The sequence below is a fragment of the Anoplophora glabripennis genome, unplaced genomic scaffold (genome assembly GCF_000390285.2).
Source record: "Anoplophora glabripennis isolate ALB-LARVAE unplaced genomic scaffold, Agla_2.0 scaffold372, whole genome shotgun sequence".
Classification (NCBI taxonomy): domain Eukaryota; kingdom Metazoa; phylum Arthropoda; class Insecta; order Coleoptera; family Cerambycidae; genus Anoplophora; species Anoplophora glabripennis.
In genome coordinates this window covers 83,938-111,234 of record NW_019416460.1, presented here as the reverse complement: position 1 = coordinate 111,234, position 27,297 = coordinate 83,938, and the positions used below count along the sequence as shown (strand labels likewise).

Below are 27,297 nucleotides of genomic sequence, written 5' to 3'. Positions count from 1 at the left end.
ATTATCACTATTAAATTCATTTTATATTATATTTACTGTAAAAAAATCCTGTGGTGAAAAATATGTATAGGTACGTATACAGGGCTGGAAAATCCACATGGTCCATCTGCCTTTACATGAGAGCGACAAAGTAAATTAAAGAAATACGTGCGATAGACAAGGATGGCTATAGTGAAGACGTTTCATAATCTGAATACTCATGGCCCGTTTCGGGTTAGAAGTGGGAGTGACTCTTCAATGTAACCATCCTTGTCTATCGCACGGATTTCTATGACTTACTTTATCGCTCTCACGTAATGGCCGAAAATATTCATTCACAACAAACATTCACAACAAACATTTATTTTAATAATAAAAAAAATACATTAGACATGCAGATCCATATAACTTTTAATGAGTTTCCCAAACAAGGAAAAAGCTAATAAAAGAAATGAAGGAATTGTAATATCCATTCTAATTAGACAGTACTTTTAATCAAGGTTTTAGTGATAACAGAAAAATACAATGTTTTACTCGTTATGTTGGGAATTCCCAAATCTGTCAGTATTAGGTGCATATGACATATTAATACTAAATTTATACAGGGTGTTAATTAAGTATGTACTGTATATTGTTTTATGTTAGTTCTGTTGTTTTTATTGTATTTTATGATGTGTTGTTACCTTGTGCCAATACTTCCAATACTTCCAGTTCTGATTAAAATTATAAGTATTGGGCAAATTAAATTGTAAGTATAATTTCAGAGAGGATTTTCAAACCTCATTCAGATATTAAATTACTCATTTCCATCATAATAATGCACATTTACACCTCACACTATCCCATACAGTACAATAATGGCTGATACTGTTCTGCTCTACATGCTCCGTTGCCTCTTTGCGGTAGTAATATTTAATTTTAAGGAAATTACACATTTATTTCTTAGAAGTAAGTGTGTTGCAAGCTGAGTGTCACTCACTGTAGTAAATATGAATTAATAATAAATTGAAATTCATTTTGTTTTATCACCTTATAATGTTGCATTGTAATCAACTTGTAAAACGAATTATAAAGTCAAATCTAACCAACTCATTTGTTGAAACTTTAGTACCTGCTTATAATTTGAAATTTCTAATAATTAATTCAAAGTACATATTGTATGTAGACAGAGAAAGTATAATTTTCATAAGATTTGATTTCAGAAGGACACATTTATTTATTTATTTCGAAATCTAATACTTGGTGTTACTTTATGAAGACTATAAAAATCGTTCATCCTGCCTCAAAAACTTAAGGCCCTACCTAAAGTTTCCATCAAGCAAAAAAAAATCATAAATAGTGACCTTAGATACAATATTTATCTATTGTGAATATTTTCAAATTAACTGCAGTTTTTAAATGTAAACTTGACACTAATGTTGCAACGGGGAAGTCTTATCTTTGTTTATTTTTATGAAACTAACATTTTTATTTCAACGCGAGCTACTTGGGTGCTTGCTTGCTTCACACAGTCACCCATAATAATAACAATGTTTTTCTAATATTCTAATTTTTGTCAATATGTGATTCACTATATTTTGACGCCCCCATTAACTTTTTTGTTTTTAGAATTATAATAAAATGTGGAATACAAAAGTTGCACGATTTTTTATAAAGTTTTCGATAATGATAGTAGAAAAACAAAAGTCCAAATAAAATGTTAATTTAAATGGAACACCCTGTATATTTTACATATTTGGATAAAACGTTCCCTATCGAGCATGGTCATATAGGGTTTGTTGTGTTCATCTCTAACGATAAGAGAGATACTAGTAAAAAACGAAAAGAAGGTTTTTTATTAAGAAAATAAGACATTTTGCAATTGTTAGACCTTTTTCAGACACTTCTGCCTTTTTTCAATTATGTAAGGATTTACAGATATAGTTGTAATATATTTTGATATATCGCACATTGATACGGTTCAAAATGCGTATAGGTATTTTCACTCTAATCTCACTAATTAGGCCGTGAGAGGCCTTATTATTCATAGATAATGTTATATGGTAGGCCGTGACAGTGACAGGTAGTAATATCATAACAGCATTGTTATTGCTTGACAGTTTGTATTATTAATTAATTGAAATGAAGCAGAAGCAGAAAATTGAAATAGTATTAGAAATTAATAGTATTAGATTTAAAATAGAGTATGGAGAAGAACTTTACTCCATTTGAAGAACGTATGGTGTGATATTTTCAATTATATTTGAACATCTTTAGCAACCAGTTATTTGTTTTCAAAATATTCTTTCTATAAGATTGTATGTTAATATCCATTGTTTGTTGCATTAATGTTTATTTATCACTTGGAAAACTATTAAGATATGAAGTGTAGGCTATTAGGTATACGACCAATCGTATTGAATACAATAAGTACCTACGAGTAGCTGCTACCGCTTGTTTGTATATTTGTTTACTGAGGTATATTGTCTGAAAGTATTTGTTAAATATAGCATTCTTCCCTGAGTATTTTGCTAAACTCTAAGTGTGAAACAAATAAAAAAAAAAGAAATTAGAGAAAAACAAGAATGGATTTAGTCAAATATTATTTTGCTTAGTTTAGAATCCCATATTGCAAAACTGCCTACTTGCAGCACGACAGTGATTTTATTTGTCGCTCATGCTTAATTGTTCTCTGCATATTTTCAGAAAGTTCCTTTCGGGTTTTCTGATAACCTGATTAGTACTCTAATTTACAATATCACTCATAGAAGCTTTTAACTTAATGGTGTATGTTATATTAAAAAAGTTATCAACCTAATGTAGTAATAAGGTGTATATACAGCGTGTCCCACTAGTGCGGGAAAGTCCAATATCTATGTTAAAATGAGGAATGTATGGATTTTTTTTACCGTGTTGTCACATTTTTCGGAATGTACAAATTAAAAATATATTTAACTATACAGGGTGTTCCACTTTTCCTGGACAGACACCAACTTTGTTTTTTTAAATGGAAACACACATTTTTTATATATTTTTTTTTGGACTCTACATCAAAAATAAAGGGTACTTTGTGTAGAATAGTTCTATCCAAATATTCACAGTTTTTGAGATATCTCGCTTGAAAGGTTTTTCTAGTCGATATTGATTGCTTACATTTTCTGATACTGACAGGTTATACTAATAGCTACTAAGCCCATTTTTTATCAGATGTTTAGTAAGGATGACTCTTCCGAATCATGCTCCAAAAACTGGCCTGCATTATACCGGGTGACCAAAATATCATGTCAAAATTGCCAATTGAAAAATTGAAAAATCTCGAATTTTTTAAATGAAACCCCCTGTATATTTTCATACCTTGAGATGCACAATTAAATTCTCTACAACTGTGCTATACTTGCTCCTATACCAAAATTCATTAGTTTTTCATGATATCTCATTTCTATGAAAAAATGCGAAGTTTACAAATAGCTTTATGTAAAATAACGCAGTAGGCTCCTGTCAAAGGATAATCTGGAAAATTTTCGATTCACATAAGGTTTAATGGAAAAGCGACAGTAATAATTGTGAAATTAATTATTCTAAAGAAAAATTAGTAAATATGGTGTATGCCGTAGGAGAAGCTCAGTGTAACTGCTTATTGGCAAGTCGTATTTACCAAACTAATAATCCAGATTTACAAAGATATCCTCATAAAAAATGTTTTGTAAAACTGAAGGAGAGGTTTGAAAGAACGGCAAATGCAAATTATGAGAAGACAACAAGAACACACGCATGCAGTAATCAGAATAGTCAAATTGGCATTTTGGGATGTGCAGTCCAAAATCCATCTACACGTGTCAGAGAAATTAGTGATGAAATTAGTATTTCCAAAGTATGGTTAATAGAACGTTAAAGAAAAGCAACTTCCACCCCTATCATTCTGAGCATCACCAATTCTTAACACAGCAAGATTTTCAGAAGCAAGTACAGTTTTGTGAGTGGGCAACTATAAAGCTACAATAAGATGAAATTTTTTTTTCAAAGGTGTTATTTACTGACGAGTCATCCTTTGCCAATACTGGTCGAGAGAACCGACATAATTATCACCATTACGCCGATCATAATCCCAGAATAATAAGACAAGACGATCATCAACACCGCTTTAAAGTCAACGTTTGGGCGGGAATATGCGGAGAATATGTCATTGGATTGGACCACATTTTCTTGAAGGAAACTTAACAGGTAATGGGTATTTGCAATTTTTACAAAACGACTTGCTCCAATTGCAGGGACATATTCCTCCGGATGACTTAAACAGTCAGTGGTTCCAACATGATGGTGCCTCTGCACATTTCACACTGGCGGTATGTTTTCTCATTATGTAAGTTATGTACATTCATAGAAAAACTGTTTCAGGTTCGAGAATACTTAAACGGTTTGTATCCAGATAAGTGGTTAGGTAGAGGCGGTCCAATTCCATGGCCTCCCCGATCCCCAGACCTGTCTTGTCTTGTTTTTTTTATGGGGCTATATAAAAAACAGGGTGTATGAAACTCCTCCGACAGATGTAGAAGATTTACGGGCAAAGATAAAAAATGCTTTTTTGACCGTAACTCCGGAAATGCTGCGAAATGTGTCGAGCAATTTTCGTTGTAGAATTGCTCAATGTCTAGAGAAAAATGGCAGACATTTTGAGCGGTTACCTGTTAATTACTAATTTAACTAGGTCTTTATTACTTTTGTTAGAAATGCACAATGTTAATTTACTGTTTTGGATACTGCATGCGTGAGTTCGTGTCTTCTCATAATTTGCATTTCTTGTTCTTTCAAACCTCTCCTTCAGTTTTACAAAACACTTTGTACGAGGATATCTCTGTAAATCTGGATTATTAGTTTGGTAAATACTTGTCAATAAACAGTTACCATGAGTTTTACTAATTATCCTATTATTTATTTACTAATTCGTCTTTAGAAATGAGATTTCATGAAAAACTAATGAATTTTTTTATAGGAGCAGGTATAGAAAAGTTGTAGAGAATTTAATTCTGCATCTCATGGTATGAAAATACACAGGGGATTGCGTTTAAAAAATTCGAGATTTTTCAATTTTTCAATTGGCAATTTTGGCATGATATTTAGGTCACCCTGTATAACGCAGGCCAGTTTTTGGAGCATGATTCGGAAGAGTCATCCTTACTAAACATCTGATAAAAAAATGGGCTTAGTAGCTATTAGTATAACCTGTCAGTATCAGAAAATGTAAGCAGCCAATATCGACTTGAAAAACCTTTCAATATCTTATCTTAAAACTGTGAATATTTGAATATAACTATTCTACACAAAGTACCCTTTATTTTTGATGTAGAATCCGAAAAAAATATAAAAAATGTGTGTTTTCATTTAAAAAACCAAAGTTGGTGTCTGGCCAGGAAAAGTGGAACATCCTGTATAGTTGAATATATTTTGAATTTGTACATTCCGAGAAATGTGGCAACACAGTAAAAAGAAAAATCCATATATTCCTCATTTTAACATAGATATTGGACTTTCCCGCACTAGTGGCACACGCTGTATCCTATATACATGAATGTGATAATATCAGTCATTACTTTAAAATCATCAAATAATTGTAAAAAGCTACTTATTTATCCTAGTTATATTGATTTTGTTATTTTAAGGTTAGTGGAAAGGGTACAACTTTGCAACAAGTACCACAGAAAACTTAATTTCAATAATGAACTATAAAGTGGGGTTTCTACAAAAACCTAGGTAAAATGCAACAATTCTTTCCTCAATTTAAGTTTAAAAAGTGATAAAATCGTAATCTGTGTCAATATTAGTTTTGTTTGCGATATTAAGGAGGTACAGTGTACTCAACGAACGTCGCATTTAGATTACTGACTAAAAATAAGAAACTTAAATACTTAAGTTAAACTATAACTTAAATATTTAGTTAGATATCACAGCGATGATCTTTTTAATACCTTTTCATTTATTTGTAAAGTTACTAACGGAAACATATGATTTAGTGTTAACATATAAGTAGATTTACATATAAACTAAAAAAATTAGAAGAAAAAATTGAGAAAAAATTGAAAAAAAATATTTTGGAAATTTTTTATTAACAATATTCACATAATCGTCAAAAAAGAATTTTCACCACCACTAACGGCCGTGGCATTTTTAACAGTAAAACGATTTTTCGCATTGTTTTTCTGTCCAAATTTGGTTAGAGCATCTCTTTCGGTTTCAATTCAATATCTGTGGATGTTTTCAGCCATGAAAATTGAATAATTGCAAATATTTCGAATTTTTACCATCAAGAACGGCGGCGACAATATTTTCATTAGTAAGGCGATGTTTCGCATTGTATTAGCTATGTCCTGTTCAAATCTGTTTAGTGCATCTCTCTCGGTTTCGCAAATTCAATACTTATGTATGTTTTCAGCCACGAAAATTGAATAATTCCAAATATTTCAAATTTTCAGCACCAAGAACGTCGGTGACAATATTTTTAACGGTAAGGCGATGTTTCGCAAAGTATTAGCTACGTCCTGTCCAAATTTGGTTTAGTGCAACTCTGGGTTTCGCAAATTCAATACCTATGTATTTTTTCAGCCACGAAAATTGAATAATTCCAAATATTTCGATTTTTCAGCACCAAGAACGTCGGTGACAATATTTTTAACATTAAGGCGATGTTTCGTATTGTATTAGCTATGTCCTCTCCAAATTTGGTTTAGTGCAACTCGAGAATACAATACCTATGTATGTTTTCAGCCACGAAAATTGAATAATTCCAAATATTTCTAATTTTCATCACGAATAACGGTAGTGACAACACTTTTAACAGTAAGGAGATATTTCGTATTGTATTAGTTATGTCCTGTTCACATTTGGTTAGTGCATCTCTTTTAGTATTTTATGTATAGAATTATTTTCATCGGATGTCGTTGTGTTTGTCGTTTACATCATGAGTTTAATTACGTTCTTTGCGGTAAGAACGACGCGAATTAATAAAAAAAAGTAATGAAACAATAATGAATGATGAAAGTAATCAAATAAGGTTTATTTTTAGTACTGTGATGAAGTTTCTACGTCAGAATTATATTGTTACATTTTCCAGAAAGAAAAATATTTCTGTTATTAATAGAATTACTAATAAACGTGATAAGATTAATAGAAAGGATACATCCAACTTCCTTTGAAAGGTGTTATTAATACTTATTCAGTCTATAAAAGAAATATTACTTCGAAAATGTTAAATACAAAGTACAATGTTAAGTAGTATATGTTTAACATAAAAGCAATGTTATAAACATATACATTAAATCATTTGGGACAGTTTACTAATTAACTAATGATTGGGTAATATAAACAAAGTAAGGTACTTACTTGCTTTCATTTTCTACAAATATTTATGTATGAAACACAAGTACAGTACATGAAGTAAATGAACCATACGTCATAGATGGCTTCTTTTATCGAAAATAAACCGGTTCAGATTAAATTACCTTTTGCTCGTAAAATAGTTAGGGATTTCAAAAAAATGTAAGCTAAGTTTTTGGAATAGCCGAATAAACTTAAATTATATTTAAGGCATAGAGAAGTTATAATACTGAGAAAACGAGAAACAATCTTTTTTTTGTTACATGTATATTTCTTTTTTTTTAGATTTTGGAAAAATGCCGCTGATTTATGTTTTGTTACTTTATTTACTGTAAAAAATACGTTCTTTTTGTATGTTGCTAAAAGGCATCTTCCAGAGAAAGACATATTTCAATTGTTTGTCTCAGTAATAATCTAATTATTAATCTTCATCCGTTTGCTATAATAAATTTATTTACCTATATTAAATTTTTTTTTACGATTTCTATTATCTTACTCTATTCAACTATCATCATGCGTTTAGATATTACGCCTATATATGTTGTAGGTGAGATATAACTTAAAATAACTCTAAAAAATATATTAATTGTCATTGCTACTCAATGTATAGTCTTTCCGAATTTAGTTGAACAAGTAAAAAAATGCCTGGCAATAAAATTTAATGAGTTTCGTAAGCGTCCCTAAAAAAGTTTTCTGATAAAGGTAAAAAATTATAATAATTTGTGTATAATGTACAGAAAATTTCTATTATATGTATGTTCATTTGGGTAACAACATATTTTAATTATTTATGTCCTCAAACTATTTTATTATATTGATGGTAAATTTCGTTTTGTTCCGTTTCAAAAGGTCTCCAAAATGCCACGTTGTAATAATATTATTTCTCCCTTTCGCAATTTTAATATCAATGATTAATAGAAGGTGCCTATAATAAATTAAAATTACCTGAGTCACACCAAATTCCGCATTGCTGCACTGCACTGCTGGGCAATTTGTCGACCACTTGTCAACGGCTGATTGTGAGATTTATTGCCCAGTGGCCCAATGCAACTGTATTTGTATTTCGTTTGCCCGCGCTCGCATGCTTCAACTGGGCGTATACATTTCTACCACCCCCACGTTTAGTTCGACCAGACCCGTATATGGGTATGGCTAAATAAATATGGGAACAAGTTTTTCAAATACTTATTTCAATGCCGAGTTGCTGCATCAGCGACCGAACCTGGTACATACTGTCATCCTCCTGGTTCTTCAATTGATATCGGAAAGACTATACCGAACATTGCTTTAGTCTGGTGATGCTACTTAGGTATTGCGGGTATAATTCAATGTTGGGGTTTTAGCTAGCAGAGTAGTTGTTTCTTGAAAACCGTTAGTTAAAAACCTTTAAATGTTGTTTCACAAAATCATATTTTTGGAGCACTTTATGTAGACGCTGATATTTAAATTGTGTAAGTTAATCCAAAGCGACAAAAAATATTTAATATTTTAGTAAAAACAACAAATTTAATTCAGACTAGAATCACCCCAAAAACTCTGTTGTCCGTAATTGACAACAACAATAGAAAATCAAAATCCACTTTTTTTGTAACAAGTAGGTATTTCATAAAATATCTTTCTGAAAAAAAAAACAAAACTGTTTCATGAAGGTAACTTTTTTAGAAGAAGGTAACTGGATCTAAATTGAATAATTTTCATCTAAGCAAGCTACCATTGGAAAATAGCTTATTCGCTTTAAAACCTAAGGAAGATGATAATATATAATAGAAGATAGCTTTTATCTTGTAGGGAAAAAATATCTAGTAGAAAATTAAATATTATACTGATTACAATCACTGTCCCAAATTGTACTCAAGTCTCTCCACAACTAAGTATTTTAATGAACAATGTAATGTGCAGTTTAAGGAAGTACTAATGTGTGTATCCGCTTGCCAAATAAGAATTGTTCGAGGTTATACACCGTGTCCACCTAGTCCAATATGTTAATAAAAGATATAACATTTTTTTTTCTACAGAGTTGCCTACTTTCCCGAGCTGCAGAAAATGAAAATATATTTGCATACACAGGGTGTTCAGTTGTTCCTGGGCAGGTACCAACTTAATTTTTTTAAATGGAAACCTATATTTTTTATGGCATTATCGAATTCTACGTGAAAAATTAACGGGACTTTGTGTTATGATCCCTATTAAAATATTGATAGTTTTCGAGATAATCGACTTTTCATTTTTTTTCTTATGTTTCGTCACTTCTAGTAGTTCACATAATTATTATTGTATGACAGCTAGAAATTATTTTTTTTCAGGAACTGTAGAGTGAAGATGGCTCTTTCAAAAAACGTATAAAAGTTGACGTGCGATATACAGGGGGCAAAAAAAACCATGCCAAACCTGATAATTTAAAATTTGAAATATCTCGACTTTTTCAAATAGAACACCCTGTGTTTTATGATTTCATTAGATGCCTTTCTGTAGACCCTACAATTTTTTAATAGCTTTCGCTATACCTAAATTGCGTAGTTTTTGCAAAAAAAAAAACATTTTTATGTAAAATACCGCATTTGCGCCCGTTCCTTTGTCGGGAAAAATATTGATAACAATCATTGTCTCTCTTTACAAATTTTTTACAATGCATAAAACCTATTTATTTTTCAACAGCAATTGACGATATACTATGCGTTATGACGACGTAGATCTTTGTAATCATAAATACATAATTAGAAGATTTTTTGTTCTGGAATTTGAACTATAACAAGGGTGGAGTTTTTTATTGTTCTGTTGGTTCAAGGACTAATGACCTATTATTAGTTATACGTAGATGTAGATTATAGAAAAATAGCTTATTTATTTTCTACGTACTTAATATTTGTATTAGATTATTTTTATATGGGACCGTGAGAAAAGTAAAAGTATTGCGTAAAACAAAAAGAAGTTTCCATCCACACACACGCGTACATAAAAGAATACAAACAAAACATGATTTAGGCATTAAAAGGGAATCAGACATTAGATTAAATAAAATCGATAAATTAGCACAAGGTTTTGGGGGAAAGAAAACAACTGATATATTTATGTATTTTCGTCGAGTTTGATACTTTTTTTTACTACGCACAATGCTTCTAAAGAGAATCACTAAAGTTCTCGTTTAAGTTTCATTTACTTCAGTTTTCTGTGAACTTTGACCATCGAACCATTTTGAAGGGCGTGATATAGAGACATGATATTTGTTTAACCACTTATTTATTACAAAATTTGTTTGAAAACCTTACACTGTTTTTTTTTAACAAAAATGTAACCTGCTACCTTAGTATATTTCGAGAAACTGTTTTTTAAAATAATATTCATATTCTATAGAAAGCATTGAATGTGGATGAGGTATGACCTACAAAGTATATTGGCAATGACTCATTGGCATTCAATGCCTACTGGCACAAAGTTTCGCTTAGTACCCACTGGCATAGAGTGACCTACCAAAATGTAGGTGCTACGAAAAAATCAAAGCTTTGTACTATTGCTGGCATATACTTCGTCGGTTATATCTGCCTTTTATTTTTTTATAAAACTGACGATTCAGGAAAGAAAAACGTTAGAATGAAACTATTTCAAAATGCCTCATGGGCGCCTCTTGAGCTAAAAAAAACTACAAACATTGGTACTTTTCGCAATATTTGCAGTGGTCGTTGATTTTATAAAACAACAGAAAAAGTAATTTTTTGCACTTTTTCAAATTAATACTGACTATAATTTTTTTTCTCAAATATACCAGAAGGCCCTTTAAAATCCACCTTTCGATCGCTGTACGATCATATTAGTTCATGAGATATGGATGATAAAAAAAAGGTGACTTCACTTAATCGCCAATAATTGTACAGAAAATAAAAAAAAAATAAGCTGTCAGGCTAAATGATTCTGGCATTGATTGAAAAAAAGATTTTGTAAAATTTTTGCCTTGCACTATTTCTTTTGATTGCGCCGAGTGAAATTTTTCATTTCCAGATTTCAAAACTAGAATCTTCAAGTTTCAATAAACTTTTTTATTTTCTCGGTACGACCATTATTCAGCCTTTTCAAAAATGACTAAAAAAATTTGGAAATTTTTCTGCTCCCTTAATCATTTATCTCATCCACTTCCTGGCGTTTTTAAAGTACTTTTAAAAATCTTTAAAATGAACTTGACTTTAAGTCATTAGCATAAAAATTAAGAGTTATGATGAAAATAAAACTGTTAATTCGCTTTTTCGGAAAAAAAATCAGTACAAAACTGATGAATTTTCGTGATTTAAAATTAAAGGAAATCCTTCTACAATTTACATGTTTTATGTGCTAACAATATATTATAGTTTATACAAGTTTAAGTGGTTTATACAAGTTTAAGTCGTTTATACTAGTTTAAGTAGTTTAGAATGCTTATTTTTGAAAATATTACGTTTTGATTGAAAGAAAAAATTTTTATTCCAAAAAAATAACATATTTTTGAAAATAACTCCAAAAAAAAAGATACGAAAAATATTCAAGAGTACAAAAGTTTAGATTTTTTTCACAGAATATTTAGGTTTTTTTTTTTATTTGTGTAGGATAAAAATTAACAGGGATGTCGCTGCTAACTAGATTAACAGAGAATTTTGCAATTGAAGTCGAAGGTCATGTTTTTCAAACCCTTTTACCTCAAAAATCTCAAAAATAATGCGTTAAAAAATATTCAATTTTACAAAACTTTTAGCTGTCGAAATTTTCCGTAAAATCGTTTTTGGATTGTCTTAATATAGCTTTAAAATTAAGGAAGTTATCGTTAAGAAACCAACGGTACCTTACAGCTTCAATTTTCGGAGCATATGAATATTTTGGTTATCCACAACTTTGGAGCATTCTACACATAGAATAGCTTCACATTTTCCCTTTCATCTTTTCATAATTCTACTTATCAACTTTAAAAATGTATAAAATTATTTTTATTTGTATAATAAAGGGTGATTATTAAAAAACCCAGTGATCTGATAAACACTATAGGGGGGCATTATAATTCATTTTAAATAATTTAAAAGCCATTTTTTTATATTTTGTCAATGGTGGTGGTTTTTAAGGGTTAAAACAATGCGGCAAATTATATAGGTATTGTATTATAAACAAGTAAAAGAATTTAAATTATCCTGTTTGCACTATCAAATCATTTAACTGTTATAAACTATTTTTTTTTAATATTTTGTTATTAGGGATAGTTTTTTAAGAGTTTAAATATTGTAATACATTATTTATAATACCATAAACTATTGAAAAGATTTCTTTCTATAATGTATGCGCTATAAAAATATTTTAAGATCAAATAAACTATTAATTTTATATTTTTATCATTAAGGGTGGTTTTTAAGGGTTGAAACTTTATAAAAATAACGTAAATTATAACCCACAATATAAAACAATATTTATTCTATATATTAAGATATGATTTTAGTCTATATTTTTATATTTATTTAGTTTTTTAGCATAAGGGGTGGCATCCCCTAAAAATGCGCATATCAAGCATATATAACTTTTCATCTACAGGGTGAAGTAAGCTTAATTTCCAATTTTCATAAAAATGTTCGGAGGTTTTACCCTATATTTCTCTTCGTTCCCTGGACTATAGTAACAGTAATAATAATATTGGTAATATTTTACAGTGTATAGGATAAGTTATGAAATGTATTAATGGGCTTCTAAAAAGTATCTAGTAGTAAAATAAAGTAACATTTCGTCGAAAAGAAGATATCTTTGATTTCACTTTTAAAAGGTTTGTTATGTAATTTTCTTTATTGAAGTGGGAATATGATAGTCTATATTATTTTAAACCTATGTACGAAATACAATTTTCAAATTTAGCAATTCTGTGTTTAGATAACACTAATAGGTTTATATATTTTGTCATGATTATGCAATTTAGAGCTCATACAAAATTTATTCAAGTTATCAGTAATACATAACGAGCATCGATAAATCTATGTAGATTGAAGGAAAGGTCATGATTTTATTTTTCAAAAATACCTGGTATGAATATCACATATTTTAAAACGGTAGAATGCTATATGTCTAGGCTTTTGGCAGATAATTTGAAAATCACATAGGCAAGAAAATCGTTTAAATCCTTTGTCTCTTTGTCGTATATATCCATTTTAACAAAGCAGTACGGATTTATTCACATTACTCACAAGATTCCCTTAATTGAAGACTATGCTCTATTTTTAGAAAGACAAAATACGCCTCAAAAATGTCTTTTAATACTATAAATCGCATGGTCAACTAATAATTATTTAATAATATAAACATTCAGCATGATAAAATAACTAAAGGTCAGGGCAAAATCATGCAATGTATTAGTGATACCGTGTCCTCTGTGGAATAGGGAAACTATGGGAGCTTGTTGGAATTTTTATCAAATGTGCACATGAATAATTAAAAAAATTACATATTTACCCTTAAACTACAGAGGGAACGTACATTTTAATTCTTACAATGAATAGTGTTACTTCGTATCAAATTCGTATTTAAATTAGTTTGTGATGTGACCTATCCCTGTTTCATCGTGAACATTTTTCTGTTCAATTTTACATCCTGACTTAGGAATTAGAAATGTTTTATTTAACCCATAAAACATGAAGGGAATCGCAGATGCTGATATGTAACATTAAAGTAGGTATTTAATGCACCATAAAGGAGATATGCCAGTTTTATTAAACATAAAGCGTTTGTTATTTCTCTAATTTCCAGAGTACATAAAATCTCCTTTTCTAACATTTTATTACCTCATCTTAGATGTTTATATATACCTAGTAACAAAGACAATAAGGCTCTTGAAATATTGTACCATATATTATATTCTTCCTTTCTATTCTTGGTCTTACAGAACTGAAATAGTTGCCACTGTAACAGCTGTTCGAGAGTTAAGGGTGACAAAATAACGGTAACGGATATTCCGAGGGATATTCAAACTAATTTTGGTACATATATCTTGAATAGGTTATTTTAATATGAGGTAATATCAAACCCCTTAAACGACCAGTGGCGGATCACTTTATTTACTGATATTTTTCCAGGAAGCTTTCAATTTCGAATGAAAAATGTCTTTTTTTTATTGTTTGATCTTTCACAGTTTCACAGTTTCAAAGCAATGCAATCTTAATGGCCCTCGTCTAACTAATTTCTTGTTTTTATTTAAATTTTTGTGTTAGTCGTAGAAACACAATGCCAAGTTTATTTGCAAATTTCTATTAGTTGGGAAAACAAAATATTTTATTTACTGACGAATCAACATTCACAACTAATGTCGTGGTTTCCACTCAAAATTGTAGGTGCTGGGCTAGAGATAATCCAAATTTTCGATTGATAACTAATAGTCAAAAATTTAAAAAAGTAAATGTTTGGTGTAGCATAATGTACCATATAATAATTGGTTCTTTTGGAAGAAAACCTTAATCAGAATTCGTATTTGGTAATTCTCAATAATTTTGTTTTGGCAGAACTAGATAGCGAAAATTTAGAGTTCAGAAGAAAACTAATATTTCAACAAGGCGGATGCCCTGCACATTCCACACTTTTAGTTTGCTTGGGAAAAATTGCACATTTAGAAATAATTTTTTGAACGCTCTGTATGTTTTATTACATATTTCATTACTGCCCATGGCTTCCCAAGATAAGCAAAACTTTTTATCAAGAATAAATTTTTCTGGAAAAGTCAGCAATATTAACGTTTACAAGAGTGCGGTGCCTCATCCGGGGACACACTGTATTTACAGGGTGGGACATTAGTGCGAGAAAGTAAAATAACTCTCTTGTTATTCATAATACAGAAAAAAAAGTTTAAGTAAACCTTGTACAGAATCGAAAAACCTAAAATTAATTTGAAACACACAGGGCGATGAGTAAAAACAGAACACGCCAAATATTACATTTTTTAAATAGAACACCCTGTATATTTTTAAACATATGGATTTACGAGAAAATTCTATATATGGATATATAAACAGTTTAATATTTTGGTACGGAGCTGCCAAGTTATGTAGAAAATTCTTCGAATTTTGGAAAAAAACATGACCTCGAAGAAGTTGTATCAACTTTCAGCTACTAACACTTGGAGGAAAAATATTTGTGTTATAGGCAAATGTTAAGCAAAGATTCGTATATTAGCTAATATCGATATTTTTTACAGGACATTTTTTTATAATACGATAATTTTAACAAAGTTCAAACTTGATTTTCTAAAATTTTTCAAATGGAACACCCTGTATTTTATTCTATTTTATTCACATATCAGTCCACTTCAACTTTTTTTAAGTATGTTCTACACTTAAGGTTGTAAGTTTTAAGATATAGAAACATTTCTAGAAAAACCTAATTTTTATTATTTTCGGTCGCACGAAATGGCTTTGGAAAAAACTGTCACATTGTGTCAACTTGTCAGTTCATAATTTATCATTCCATTTTGAGTTAATTTTATTAGTTAATATTTATTTGTGGTATTCTATAAAATAATAAAAATTAAGTTTTTTCAAAAATGTTGCTATATCTTAAAAACTAACAATTTTAGATATAGAACATGCTTAATAAAAGTTGAACTGGACCGATATGTGTATAAAATAGAACAATAAAATACAGGGTGTTCCATTTGAAAAATGGATGAGGTGGGTAAAGAGCGATAATCCCGCTCGACCCCGCTCCATCCAAGGTCATTTTTCCTGCCAAGGATATTGGCGCGCCGATACTACTTTTAGAGATATTTGCAATTTTCTATTTTTGGACAGTTTTTCTCGTATCAGACCTGTTCTCAAATTGTCCATGACCAGAAGTACTCCAAAAACAATTGAAATAAATTGACATTTTGTCAAATTAGTTATCAAATATTGTTGTAATGTATTGTAAACAAATTAAAATAATCCTCATTAGTATAATTTAAACGATCCCCAGGCATTTTTATTTAAATTTTCGACAAAACCTATACAGACTCAACAATAATTTGACAACTAACTTTTGAAAAATGTTAATATGAAAAACTCCATCTATTTTTATGACAAACTCCTACGTCCTATGCTAAATCCGACTCTATTAATTTGACAAGCCAGTATATAAAATAATTTTAATTAAAAATTAATTTTGATTATTTCAGGCGACACAATTAAAAAAATTTGAGACATCGTTTATAAATGCCTTTAGTGTTTCGCCTTCGCTCTGAGAATAAAAAAGAATGCATTTTGGTCTCTTGATATGTGATATATTTACCTACTATTATTATTTCCGAGACTAAAAACGATTTGTCTATCACAATAAACACTAATAAAGAATTAGTACAGTATCAACTTGGAAAACAAGTAAAACCATAACTCCGTGATCTATTAGTAGCGTTCCGCAAATTCTGTCATCGATATTCATAAGGTAATAAATAACAGTTTTTAGTGGATGAGATAATCATATATGATTCACGTGCCAAAACACTCTAATTATCTAGAACAACGAATAAAGGTACTTTGAACATTTGAACAGTAGTGTAAAGGTATCCGGGGCAATCTAAAAAAATACGTATCCACTTAAGCATCTTGAATGACAGTACTTGACAAATTAATGGCAAAGGTCACACATTGTTGTTTGAGAAGCTTTGCCGTTGCGTGTACGAGTATGTGGTGTATTTAAAGATAAGTGTAGTGTTAAACAATATCTGCGTTGGTCCACATTGATAAAATGATAAAGGTAGATTACGGTCAAATGTTTAATTTTTATTTTTCATTCAAACAAAACGTAATAAACGATATAGTATCACTTGAAAGTTTGGTGTGTTTAGAACAACTGATATGGGAATTGGGTAAATGATTATAATTGTGATACAAACAAATATTATTAAGTGTTTTCCACAAAGACAAATAATTTCAAACATTTAATAACCGATTAATCTAAAGCTTATCAAATAATAGGAATGTTATGTCATGCCACCTGAATATTTTCAAAGACGCCGCAGTAAAACGAATAAACAGGTGCAAAAACGATCAAATCATCAAGATTTTAGGTACTGAAATCTACGAAAATACAAATTTTTTTATATATACCTCTACACGTAAATATTCTTATAATATTTACTTGCTTAGTCCTACATATAAAATTGTTTTCTTTTATTTATAAGTACGTGAAAATAATTGTTAAAATGCGGGGTTAGGATAACAGCAAACGCATGTTTTACAAACGGTTTTTTTAGTTATTATTTTATTTGAGTAAATTTAAATAGTAACAATGAATAAACAGAACATCAAGGATTTTATTTTTGTGCTTATTTTTGTTCTACACGTTTTACTTTTCAAGATTTCAGTACCTAAAAATTTGACTATTTCTCGGCCAGGGATATGGCCACCTTAAAGACAATACTTTTATCGCCAAAAATCTCAATTTATAGGTAATTTTCATAGCCTCATGCAAAATTCAATGTAGTACCTAAACCTTTTTCCTGTAGATCATGTCTACAACAAAATTTAACTGTACCCCTCTTATTTTACTGAATACATTTATAGAAACTCACCATATCAATTTCATAAATGTTGGGTGTTCAAAAATTCATGCAAGATTTGAAATTTGCGCAATTTGTGCGGAAAAGTGTTGCCAACGGAAAAAAAGACAGTGTGATAGCTGACAGTTCCGGGTTATTAAAAATGGAGCGCTACACGAAAGAACAACGCGTTTTCATTGTTGGGTAAATTTTAAAAATAATGAAGGTTTTGCAGGTTTCACGGAGATTGGATCAATTAGTGATCTTAAACACTGTGGCCGTTCTTCAATAAGTCGTTCAATACAAAACATCGAAACAGTTCGCGAGAGTGTTGCTGAACCAAGAACATCAATTAGGTACCGTGGTCAAGAATTGGACATTTCGAGAAGCTCTCGACAGCGTATTCTCACGAAAGATTTACATCTTCATGCTTATAAAGTTCAATCGACTCAAGAACAACTGACCACGTAAAGCGAAGAGAGTTCGTTGAATGGATTGTGGAACAACAAGTAGATGCTGAATTTTCGAATAAAATCATCTTCAGCGATGATGCCCATTTTCATCTTGATGGCTTTGTTAATCCACAAAATTGTCGCATTCTTGGTTTAGAAACAAATGCATCCACAACGTATCACTGTTTGGTACGGATTTTGGGCTGGTGGCATCATTGGACCATTCTTCTTAGAAAATGCAGCTGGTCAGGTAATAACAGTTAATGCTGTTCGCTATCGAGACATGATAATCAAGTTTTTTGTGCCTTAATTGTATCGATGTAGACGACATTTCAACAAGACGATATCGTACAGCGCGAGAAACAATTCAATTACTGCATGAGTGATTTTCTGGTCGTGTAATTTCCCGTTTTGGTGATCAGAATTGTCCACTCATATCATGCGACTTAACGCTGTTGGGCTTCTTCCTTTGGAGTTTTTTGAAGTCAAAGGTTTTTGTCAACAAGCCCACTACGACCCACGCCTTGAAGAAGGAAATTGAGCGATGTATCAATGAAATTCAACCGTATGTCTATGTTCCAGCAAAGGTGATTTATAAATCAATAAAAAACTTACAATTTTTAATTAAAAACCTATGTTTTCTCTCAAAATTACTTATTGCGTGAATTTTGGGATACCCTTTATATAAATAATGAATAAAAATTATATAAAATCACTAATACTTATAGTCTTTCCGATCTCAATTGAACAACGAAGTATGTACCAGTTTCCGTCGCTGACGCGGCATTGAAATATTTGAAAAACTTGTTCCCATATTTATTTAGCCATACCCATTTACAAGTCTGGTCGAACTAAACGTGGAAGTGGTAGAAATGTATACGTCCAGTTGAAGAATGCGCGCACGGGCAAACGGCGTATAACACAGCCGCACTGGGCGACTGGGCAATAAATCTCAGTTGTAGACAAGTGACAGCAATGCAGAATTTGGTGTTATTCAGGTAACTTTAATTTATTATAGGCACCCTCTATTAATCATTCATATTACAATTGCGAAAGGGAGAAATAAGAGGGATATTTTATTTACTAATATTATTACAACATGGTATTTTGGAGACCTTTTGAAACGGAACAAAACGAAATTTACCATCAATATAATAAAATTGTTTGAGGACATAAATTATTAAAATATGTGGTTGGCCAAATGAACATACAATAGAAATTTTCTACACATTGTATAGAAATTATTATAATTTTTTACATTTAGTAGAAAACGTTTTAGGGACGCCCATGAAACTCATTAAATTTTATTGCTAGGCGTTTTTATACATGTTCAACTGGCTTCGGAAAGACTATACTACAACTTATTTGCTATAGTTTTACCTTAAAATTTATCCTTTGATGATTTTTTGAACACAAAAATTTGTTTGCAGAAAATGTAACCATTAAGAACCAAATTTACAGACCAATGTTCAACTCACATTCTTCGTTTGTAATATGTTTACCTGTTTTATAAGTTTGTCATTTTGATTCGTGACTAATAAAATAGCGTTGCACATTATTAAAAAGCTCAATTTGTCGATTATTTCGATTTGATCCACATTCCCGTATTGTCGTTGAGGAATGGAAATTCTGTCGACAAATATTTGCCTATTTTATTGTCGAGAGTAAACAATTTTTTTTTTTTTTTTGAAGAAACATAACGATCATTGTAACGAGCGTTCAAATAAAAATGTGGTCAAGTTGGTTCTGAAAATTTGGACGTAGGGCGTAGCGTATAGCAAATGAACTTAAACGTCATCTGTCAAAGCGCTATATCGCCGCTATCAATTTGAATATTTTCGTTTTAAAAAGCGTTTAAAATGGTGTTTTCTCAAGAACAAAAAGTGTTTATCATAGAGTCCTACTTTAGAAATGGACGCAAGATTGATGGAATATGGAAGTATTCTATTGAGGTATGTTTCATAGAATTTCAAAATCAATTTCCCGGCGTTGTTGAGTACAAAATTTTTCAAAGTGCAGTTCAGCGTTGTGTTAATGTTTTTCGTGAAACGGGCAGTGTAACAAGAAAAGAAGGAAGCGGCCGACCTAAAAAGCGGACTGAAGAATTAAAAGAAAATGTCCAACAAATAATGGAAAATGCGCCAAGAACTTCTGTACGTGTTTTATCACAAATGGTGGGAGTATCAGTCGGTACCTGCCACACAGTGTTAAAAAAGATTTGCGTTTGTTCTCCTATCGTTTAACTTGTCAGCAAGAACTTCATGAAGTTGATTTTCCGCGACGGGCTGTATTTTGTGAATGGTTTTTAAACAACTACGGTGAACATAATATCACCTTTTTTTCTGATGAAGCCTGGTTTCATTTAAGTGTTATAACAAGGAGGGGGACACTTTCCGCAGCTCCTTTAATTGTTTGTTATTGTTATCACGATTACTCTTTAAAATAAAGTTATATAGTCATTAACGTTATTGAAACTGACAGCTGCTATACAGCTCGTTGAAAAATGAGGTTAAGTTGGTCGCTATAAGCTACTCCCTACGTCCAATGTGTCAGAGCCAACTTCGACGTTTTTATTTGAACGTTCGTTATAATAACGGTACTTTAAATTCACCAACCATAACAAACACAGAACCGGGCATTTTAATGTGCACTATTTTGATTATTTTCATATTTCACACCTATAACTAACATTATTTATATAATAATCATGGGTTTAGTTTAAAACGAACGCATAGGTAATACCTGTTCATAAAAAAAATTATTGAATGTTATAAAATCCATTTGTGTTAAACCCATCCTCAACTTTGTTTATGAGTAAATAAAAATCATTTTACATAGCAAGTCCAAACGTGTTTGGTAAATTACTGTAAGGAATTCAGCTGATCAATAATTATATCAGTATTTTGAATTACTACGGATAGTACTACTAAGTGAAAGTATAAGAATGTGTATTGTGTGTCCTAAATTAGCGTTGAATGAAATTTAGACAATGTGTGTGAACTAATTTGTGTTAAAATGTTTGACAGAATTGTGAATAATTGATATAATTTTCATATGTTAAATTTTTAATTTTTCGATTGCTTGTGTTTATGCATTTCAAAACATTTATCAGAAATTAGATGCTCTCATTTACTAAATTTACCCACCTGTTACCGATTCATCTGATATCAGATCGTAGATTCCAATTATTATTATTATATTTACTAAATTTACCCACCTGTTACCGATTCATCTGATATCAGATCGTAGATTCCAGAGTTCAAATGATTACATTGATTTCCTTAGATATAACAAATGTTAACTTTTTACTTTAGAACTAGTGTTTTTAATTATTATTTATATACACCTTGTTGCAATAACATTTGTAGCCGATCAAAATTGAAGGAATAATTCGTGCAATATTGATGAGGTATACCAAAAACAAAATACTGACAATAGTTCTGACTGTATGAAGATAAAAAAGTAGTATGTATTCGATACAGTTGTATTTGTACGTTATAGCTTCCTAAAAATCAATTAGCATTTTATTACCTTGGTAAGCTTTGGTTGCTTTACTGTTATATATACACATCTAAATTGACACCATAACCATGGCGATATAAAACGAGAATTGTCATTTAAAAGTTTGTCACAGAGTACTAACTAGGTACTATTTTTTTCTTTCCAGAAATGGGTGTGTTGTTGTATACATTAGTACTAGTCGCGTTACTAGCGGTTTTGTGGAAAATCAGTTCGGTGGCGAGGTACTGGATAAAATTTCTGGTGTTTGGACTTACTAGTTTATTCTCTGCTTGTGGACCAATCCCCATAATGTTGCTGAAGCCCAGAGACAGCAGAAATGCACTGTAAGTAATATTTATTAGGTAAAAAACCTAATTGCAAAAGTTTTAGTCGCTAAATAATAGTTTACTATTAAATTTAGACCGACTTTTTAATGTAATCTTCCAAATTTTTTAAATTGTTCTACTCTAACAAATATTCACCATTCTTGTTTATACTACTCGGTACTACTATAAAAATATTGAATTTTTTATAAATTCATATTATGCCTTTATTAGAAACAGGAATACCAAAACATTTGTTCAAGAACTTTTTAAAGAAAAACTCGATTCTCATTCAAGAATTTTTGGAAATTATTTAGAATTTAGGATAACATTCTGCGTCTGCAAAATTCAAAATACTAGAGTAGAGAAGTACTAGAATACTATATCATTAATTATTTTCTGAAAAAAATTCGAAAAAACTAGCAATAAACCCTTGAAGATGTTTCATTATAACGTTAAATTTGAAATTTAAATAATTTGAAATATTTATCTTATTAATGTTAAACAGCGGGTGTAGGTAAATTGATCTGATCTAAATGTGTTACAAATAAATTAAAAACAAAACTTAACCTGACTCCAATAGAAAATTGAATAAAAAAATAAAAATATATGTATACACAATAATGGAGGTTGGGTTGAGTTTTTTCTAGTTTATGATATGATTTGAAAAAGGAAATGTAAACTTAGCCATTACTCTCTAGATATTCTAGATTAACAAGTCCTTCAAGTTGAAAGCGTGACGTCACGTCAATGATAAAATCTACGCTGCTTACATATTAAAAATTCAATGAAAAATTATCACAAATAGGCAAAATATGGATATCTTTCTTTAGGACAAGTATATAATTTTAACTGTTCGGACAATAAAGATATCATATCACCTATCAAGTATATTTGAGATTTAAAATATAATTAAAATTTTCCTTTTTATAAAAATTATCATTGTTTAGTGTCCCTTTGTCTATGATTTCGAGGAATCTGTAATATGATTTAAATTATCTGAAATAAAAGGAGTTTTCAGTCTTTGTAGAAATAACAATTTCTTCGTTATACAAAAACTCTATTTTTGCTTATGAATTTACAAAAACTACGTAACTAATAATTGGTCAGGATTAAACAGGGTAATTCAGTCATAATATCATTAATTTTAACCACGTATTCGAAAAACTTAATGAAGACAAACAAACGTCAAATTCTTAATAAATTTTTTTGGAATTTTATACTTTCCCTAAATGCGCCTACATCTTTTTTTAATAAAAATCTTGAATAGAACACAATTGTTCTTCTTGAAAGCGTATAAATTCACTAACGTCGTTCTAAATAATTACCACAATAACTTGCATATTCTTTATTTTATAATTTTTTTAAGAAAGACTCAATTCTCAACCAGAACCTTCAGCTATTTAATTAGAATGTTTAGATAATATCACTATCTAGTAGATTTATATGAAATAACCTAAATAATAAGTATTTTACTACAAAGTTCAACAACAATAACTATCTCAAAGATAAGATCAACGTTTTCAAGTCCATTGTATATTTTTGTTTATACACAAATTAACGATTAACTTTTTAGGCAACAAATTAATAGTCATATGAAATAAACACATTTTTGAAAAATATGTAATTGCAGTTGCAGGCTAAAACATCATAAATATACTTTTTGGAATATATATATATTTTTTTATAGTATAGGTTTCCTAAATTACACAAATACATACAAACTACATAAATAAGTATTTAAATTACTTAATATCCGTGTATAAAGTATACATTGTTAATATTTTCATGTTTATTGTTGATACCTGGTTGAGATAAAAATATTTTACGGCCATGCTGTAATAATTAACAGCTAAATATTATTATAGATAACATTGAAATAACAGTATTTTATGTAGTCCTTAAATTTATTGAATGAATTTAATTTTTATATTCAGGGCTTTCGAGAGTTTCGTATCTGATTTATTATTGTATACATGACATTTGGGAAAAAATGATGGTTTTGCGAAAAAAAACCTTACTATTTTATATTATTAATTTTACAAGAAATCTTTGAAATAACTGATAATACCAACATTTCCATTTAACTCGTGAAAATTCTGATACAGATTGTTCTAGATCAATGCCCTGGGCAGATCTTGAGGCTCTGCGATTTGTTTAAAAGGAATCCTGACACATCGAGATCATTTTTAGTTTTTTACAGTACAATTTTCTTTAATTGAATATCTTCTTTACCTGCATTATGCAGCAGAAAACATTGTTATGGAAATTCACACAATTGTATACAAAAAGTTATGCTAAACTATACAATATTGTATAAAATGTGATAAAATCTGTAAATTGTAGGTAATAATTTCACAATTGAAAAAAATAGTTGCAATATGAATGTGGAATTTTCAGTTTTTTTCCGTATAAAAAGTACTATTAAAAAAATAGCACATTAGTATTCATGTCCGCGGATTGAGTTTACAAGAAGACCAAAAAGTGAAAGATATGAAAAAAGGCATTCTTAATAAAAGTTTTCGCTAAGGAAGTAATTAGAATAATGTGTTCATATACAGTGTGTCCCGTTTTTCAGCTGAATACCTCTGAAAATGTGAGAAGGCTGTTGACAAATCATTTTATTGATGTTACAAAAGCCTGGCCTACTACTATTTTTTAAAGGGGTCGTTTTTCCAGACAGTGGTATCAGGCACTTTTTTTATCAAAAAGATAATATTACCAGGCTATTTAACACTCATCACAATACCCATATACCAAATTTGAACGACAAATCTTTATTGAGTATTTTTTATGTGGTGTCAAACTTCGAAAAATCAGACAACTGAAAATTATAATAAGCAGGTCAAAAAGTACAGACACTATAAATTTAACACTTTTAATTGCGGCCACAATAATTAACGTACAAAAAATGTAGGTAAGGATTTATAAATATTAAGTTGTTAAACAAAAAATTGCAAAACAATCTAAATTAAATTTTAGTTTTCTCGAACTATGGACTTTTACTTTTGGGGTTTTATAAAACGAAGAATTTGTAAAAATAGACCAAGGAATTTGGATGACCTATTGACTTGCATAAGATAAGCTTGTGCAGAGATTACTCCACAACAGCTATGTAAATTATTTTTAAATTTAAGAAGAGTGTTGGAAAAATGTGTTCGAGTGGAAGGAGGTTTGGTGGAGAAAACTAAAACTTTAAATTATAAAAAAAATTTAGATTAACGTTTTGCAATTTTTTTGTTTAACAACTTAGTATTTATAATTCATAACATTTTTTGTAAATTATTATTTTTATAATTAAACATAAAACATAAAACACACCACAGAAATGAGACAATTAATTAATATAATTAAAAGTTTTACATTTATAGTGGTTGTTTTTTTCTTTGTCCGATTGGTACTTGTTTTTACTTTCATGGCAATCTTTGACCTGCTTACCAGGTATAATTTTTAGTTGTCTGATTTGTTTGGCACCACATAAGAAAACACTCCATAGACATTTGTCGTTCAAATTTGGTATATGGGTATTTTGATGGGTGTTGAATAGCCTGATAATATTATCTTTTTGATAAAAAGTGCTTAATACTACTTTCTGGAAAAACGACCCTTTTAAAAAAATTTAGTAAGCCAGGATTTTGTCACATCAATAAAATGATTAGAATATAACTTCCCATCAGGGTACTATTTGTAAAAAAATTGGCTTGCGTAAAGTCCACACTCTTCTTGTGTGTTAACCTGAAAACGGAACACACTATATATAGGGGTGGTGTTTTTGAAATTGTATATCTTCAACATATTGCTTTGTTTACTTTATTTTAGCTTAATTGTTGTTATAATTATGTTCGTATTAGGTACACTTGAAAAAGATGTATTTTAGTATTGTACTTTGTTCACTGTATAAAAAATTAAATTTTTGATAACGTGACACTCATTCATTTTTCAAGCAAAAACTTTTATCAAGAATGCTTTTTTTTCATATCTTGCAAAATAAGGAATGTTTACTCTTACGCAAAATATCATTTTTGTGTTTTTGACCCAACTTGTATAACAAAATTGAGGTTCGTCATGGTGATTCATATTTTCTAAACAAACAAATACTTTTTTATCAAGAATGACTTTTTTCGTATCTTTCCCTTTTTGGTCCATTTGTCCTCTTGCGTAACTGTTTATAAAAGGTCCAATACAGTAATAATTAGTATGGATTTTTTTAGGATGCCAGCCGCTGGTCTTAGGGCGTGTTGCAGATTTCTAGGATTAACTCATAGCGTAGAAGGTTTAGAAAATGTAGTAAAAAATAGTGGATGTGTGGTATTAATAAATCATCAAAGTATGCTAGACTTAATAGGTAAGTTTTGTAAATGCCTATATATTTAAAAAGCCCCCATTGTCCCTATTGTTCTTCATATCTAATCTAGAATCGAGAACCTATTTAACTGTTTAATTAACCGTACTTTGATCTTCGACCTGTGTGACCAAATCATTTTAACAATGTCCATCCTTAAGAACGTTCACCGTAAACGTAAATAGACAAAAATCACTTGGTCGTATTGAGAATAGTATTTAATATTTATTTATTCTAGTCTGTTAATTACAAAATTTACATTTTTCAGTGTTAGCCTGTCTGTGGCCAGTAATGGACAACTGTACCGTTATATCCAAGAAAGAAATTTTCTACATGCAACCTTTCGGGTTGGCGTCGTGGTTGTGGGGTACCATTTTCATAGACAGGGTGAACGCAAAAGGAGCTAAAGATGCTGTTAATAATACGGGAGAAACGATAAGGAGCCGTAAGGTAAACGATTACATTTTTGTCAATCATGTCGATTCTGTTTGAACATAGCAATATTGCTTATTGTTATTTTAAAGAGATCTAGTTATCTGGTAACAAGGTTCGTAGATTTTCTATTCTGTTTGATGAATTTTAACAATATGATATGTCATTGTAGCAAGTTTTTCTTATCAAATATTGTTATCTCAGCAAACTCATTTCAGTGATTGTTATCAAAATGAAAGGGCAGTAATTATAATTAAAATGGCTATATAGCTATAGCTATCCTGAATTTATTTATTTTCAATTTTTTTTTTTTGAGGAGATTAAAAATGTCCTTAACCAGTAAGTATCTTATTCCATAAGGGAACATACAAAATAGAGTAAAACTTTAGATATCATTTAAGACTGCAATATACATAGATCTATTAGAGA

The 27,297-nt window shown here is 30.1% G+C and overlaps 1 protein-coding gene across 6 annotated transcripts in view; it reads left to right on the top strand.

Annotated features, from left to right (window-relative positions):
* Nucleotides 1-27,297, top strand: part of LOC108910177 (1-acyl-sn-glycerol-3-phosphate acyltransferase alpha) — a 35,116-nt gene that overhangs the window by 2,564 nt on the left and 5,255 nt on the right. The window contains exons 1-4 of one of the 6 annotated variants that reach the window (XM_018714716.2): nt 17,014-17,034; nt 21,938-22,115; nt 26,306-26,439; nt 26,705-26,886. In XM_018714716.2, the coding sequence (XP_018570232.1) occupies nt 21,940-22,115; nt 26,306-26,439; nt 26,705-26,886 (492 nt within the window). In that variant the 5' untranslated portion in view covers nt 17,014-17,034; nt 21,938-21,939. Of the gene's footprint in view, nt 1-17,013; nt 17,035-17,091; nt 17,147-17,289; nt 17,316-21,661; nt 21,680-21,786; nt 21,806-21,937; nt 22,116-26,305; nt 26,440-26,704; nt 26,887-27,297 lie in introns of those variants that run through there. The other 5 variants (XM_018714714.1, XM_018714718.1, XM_018714717.2 and 2 more) reach the window with 5 other exon arrangements.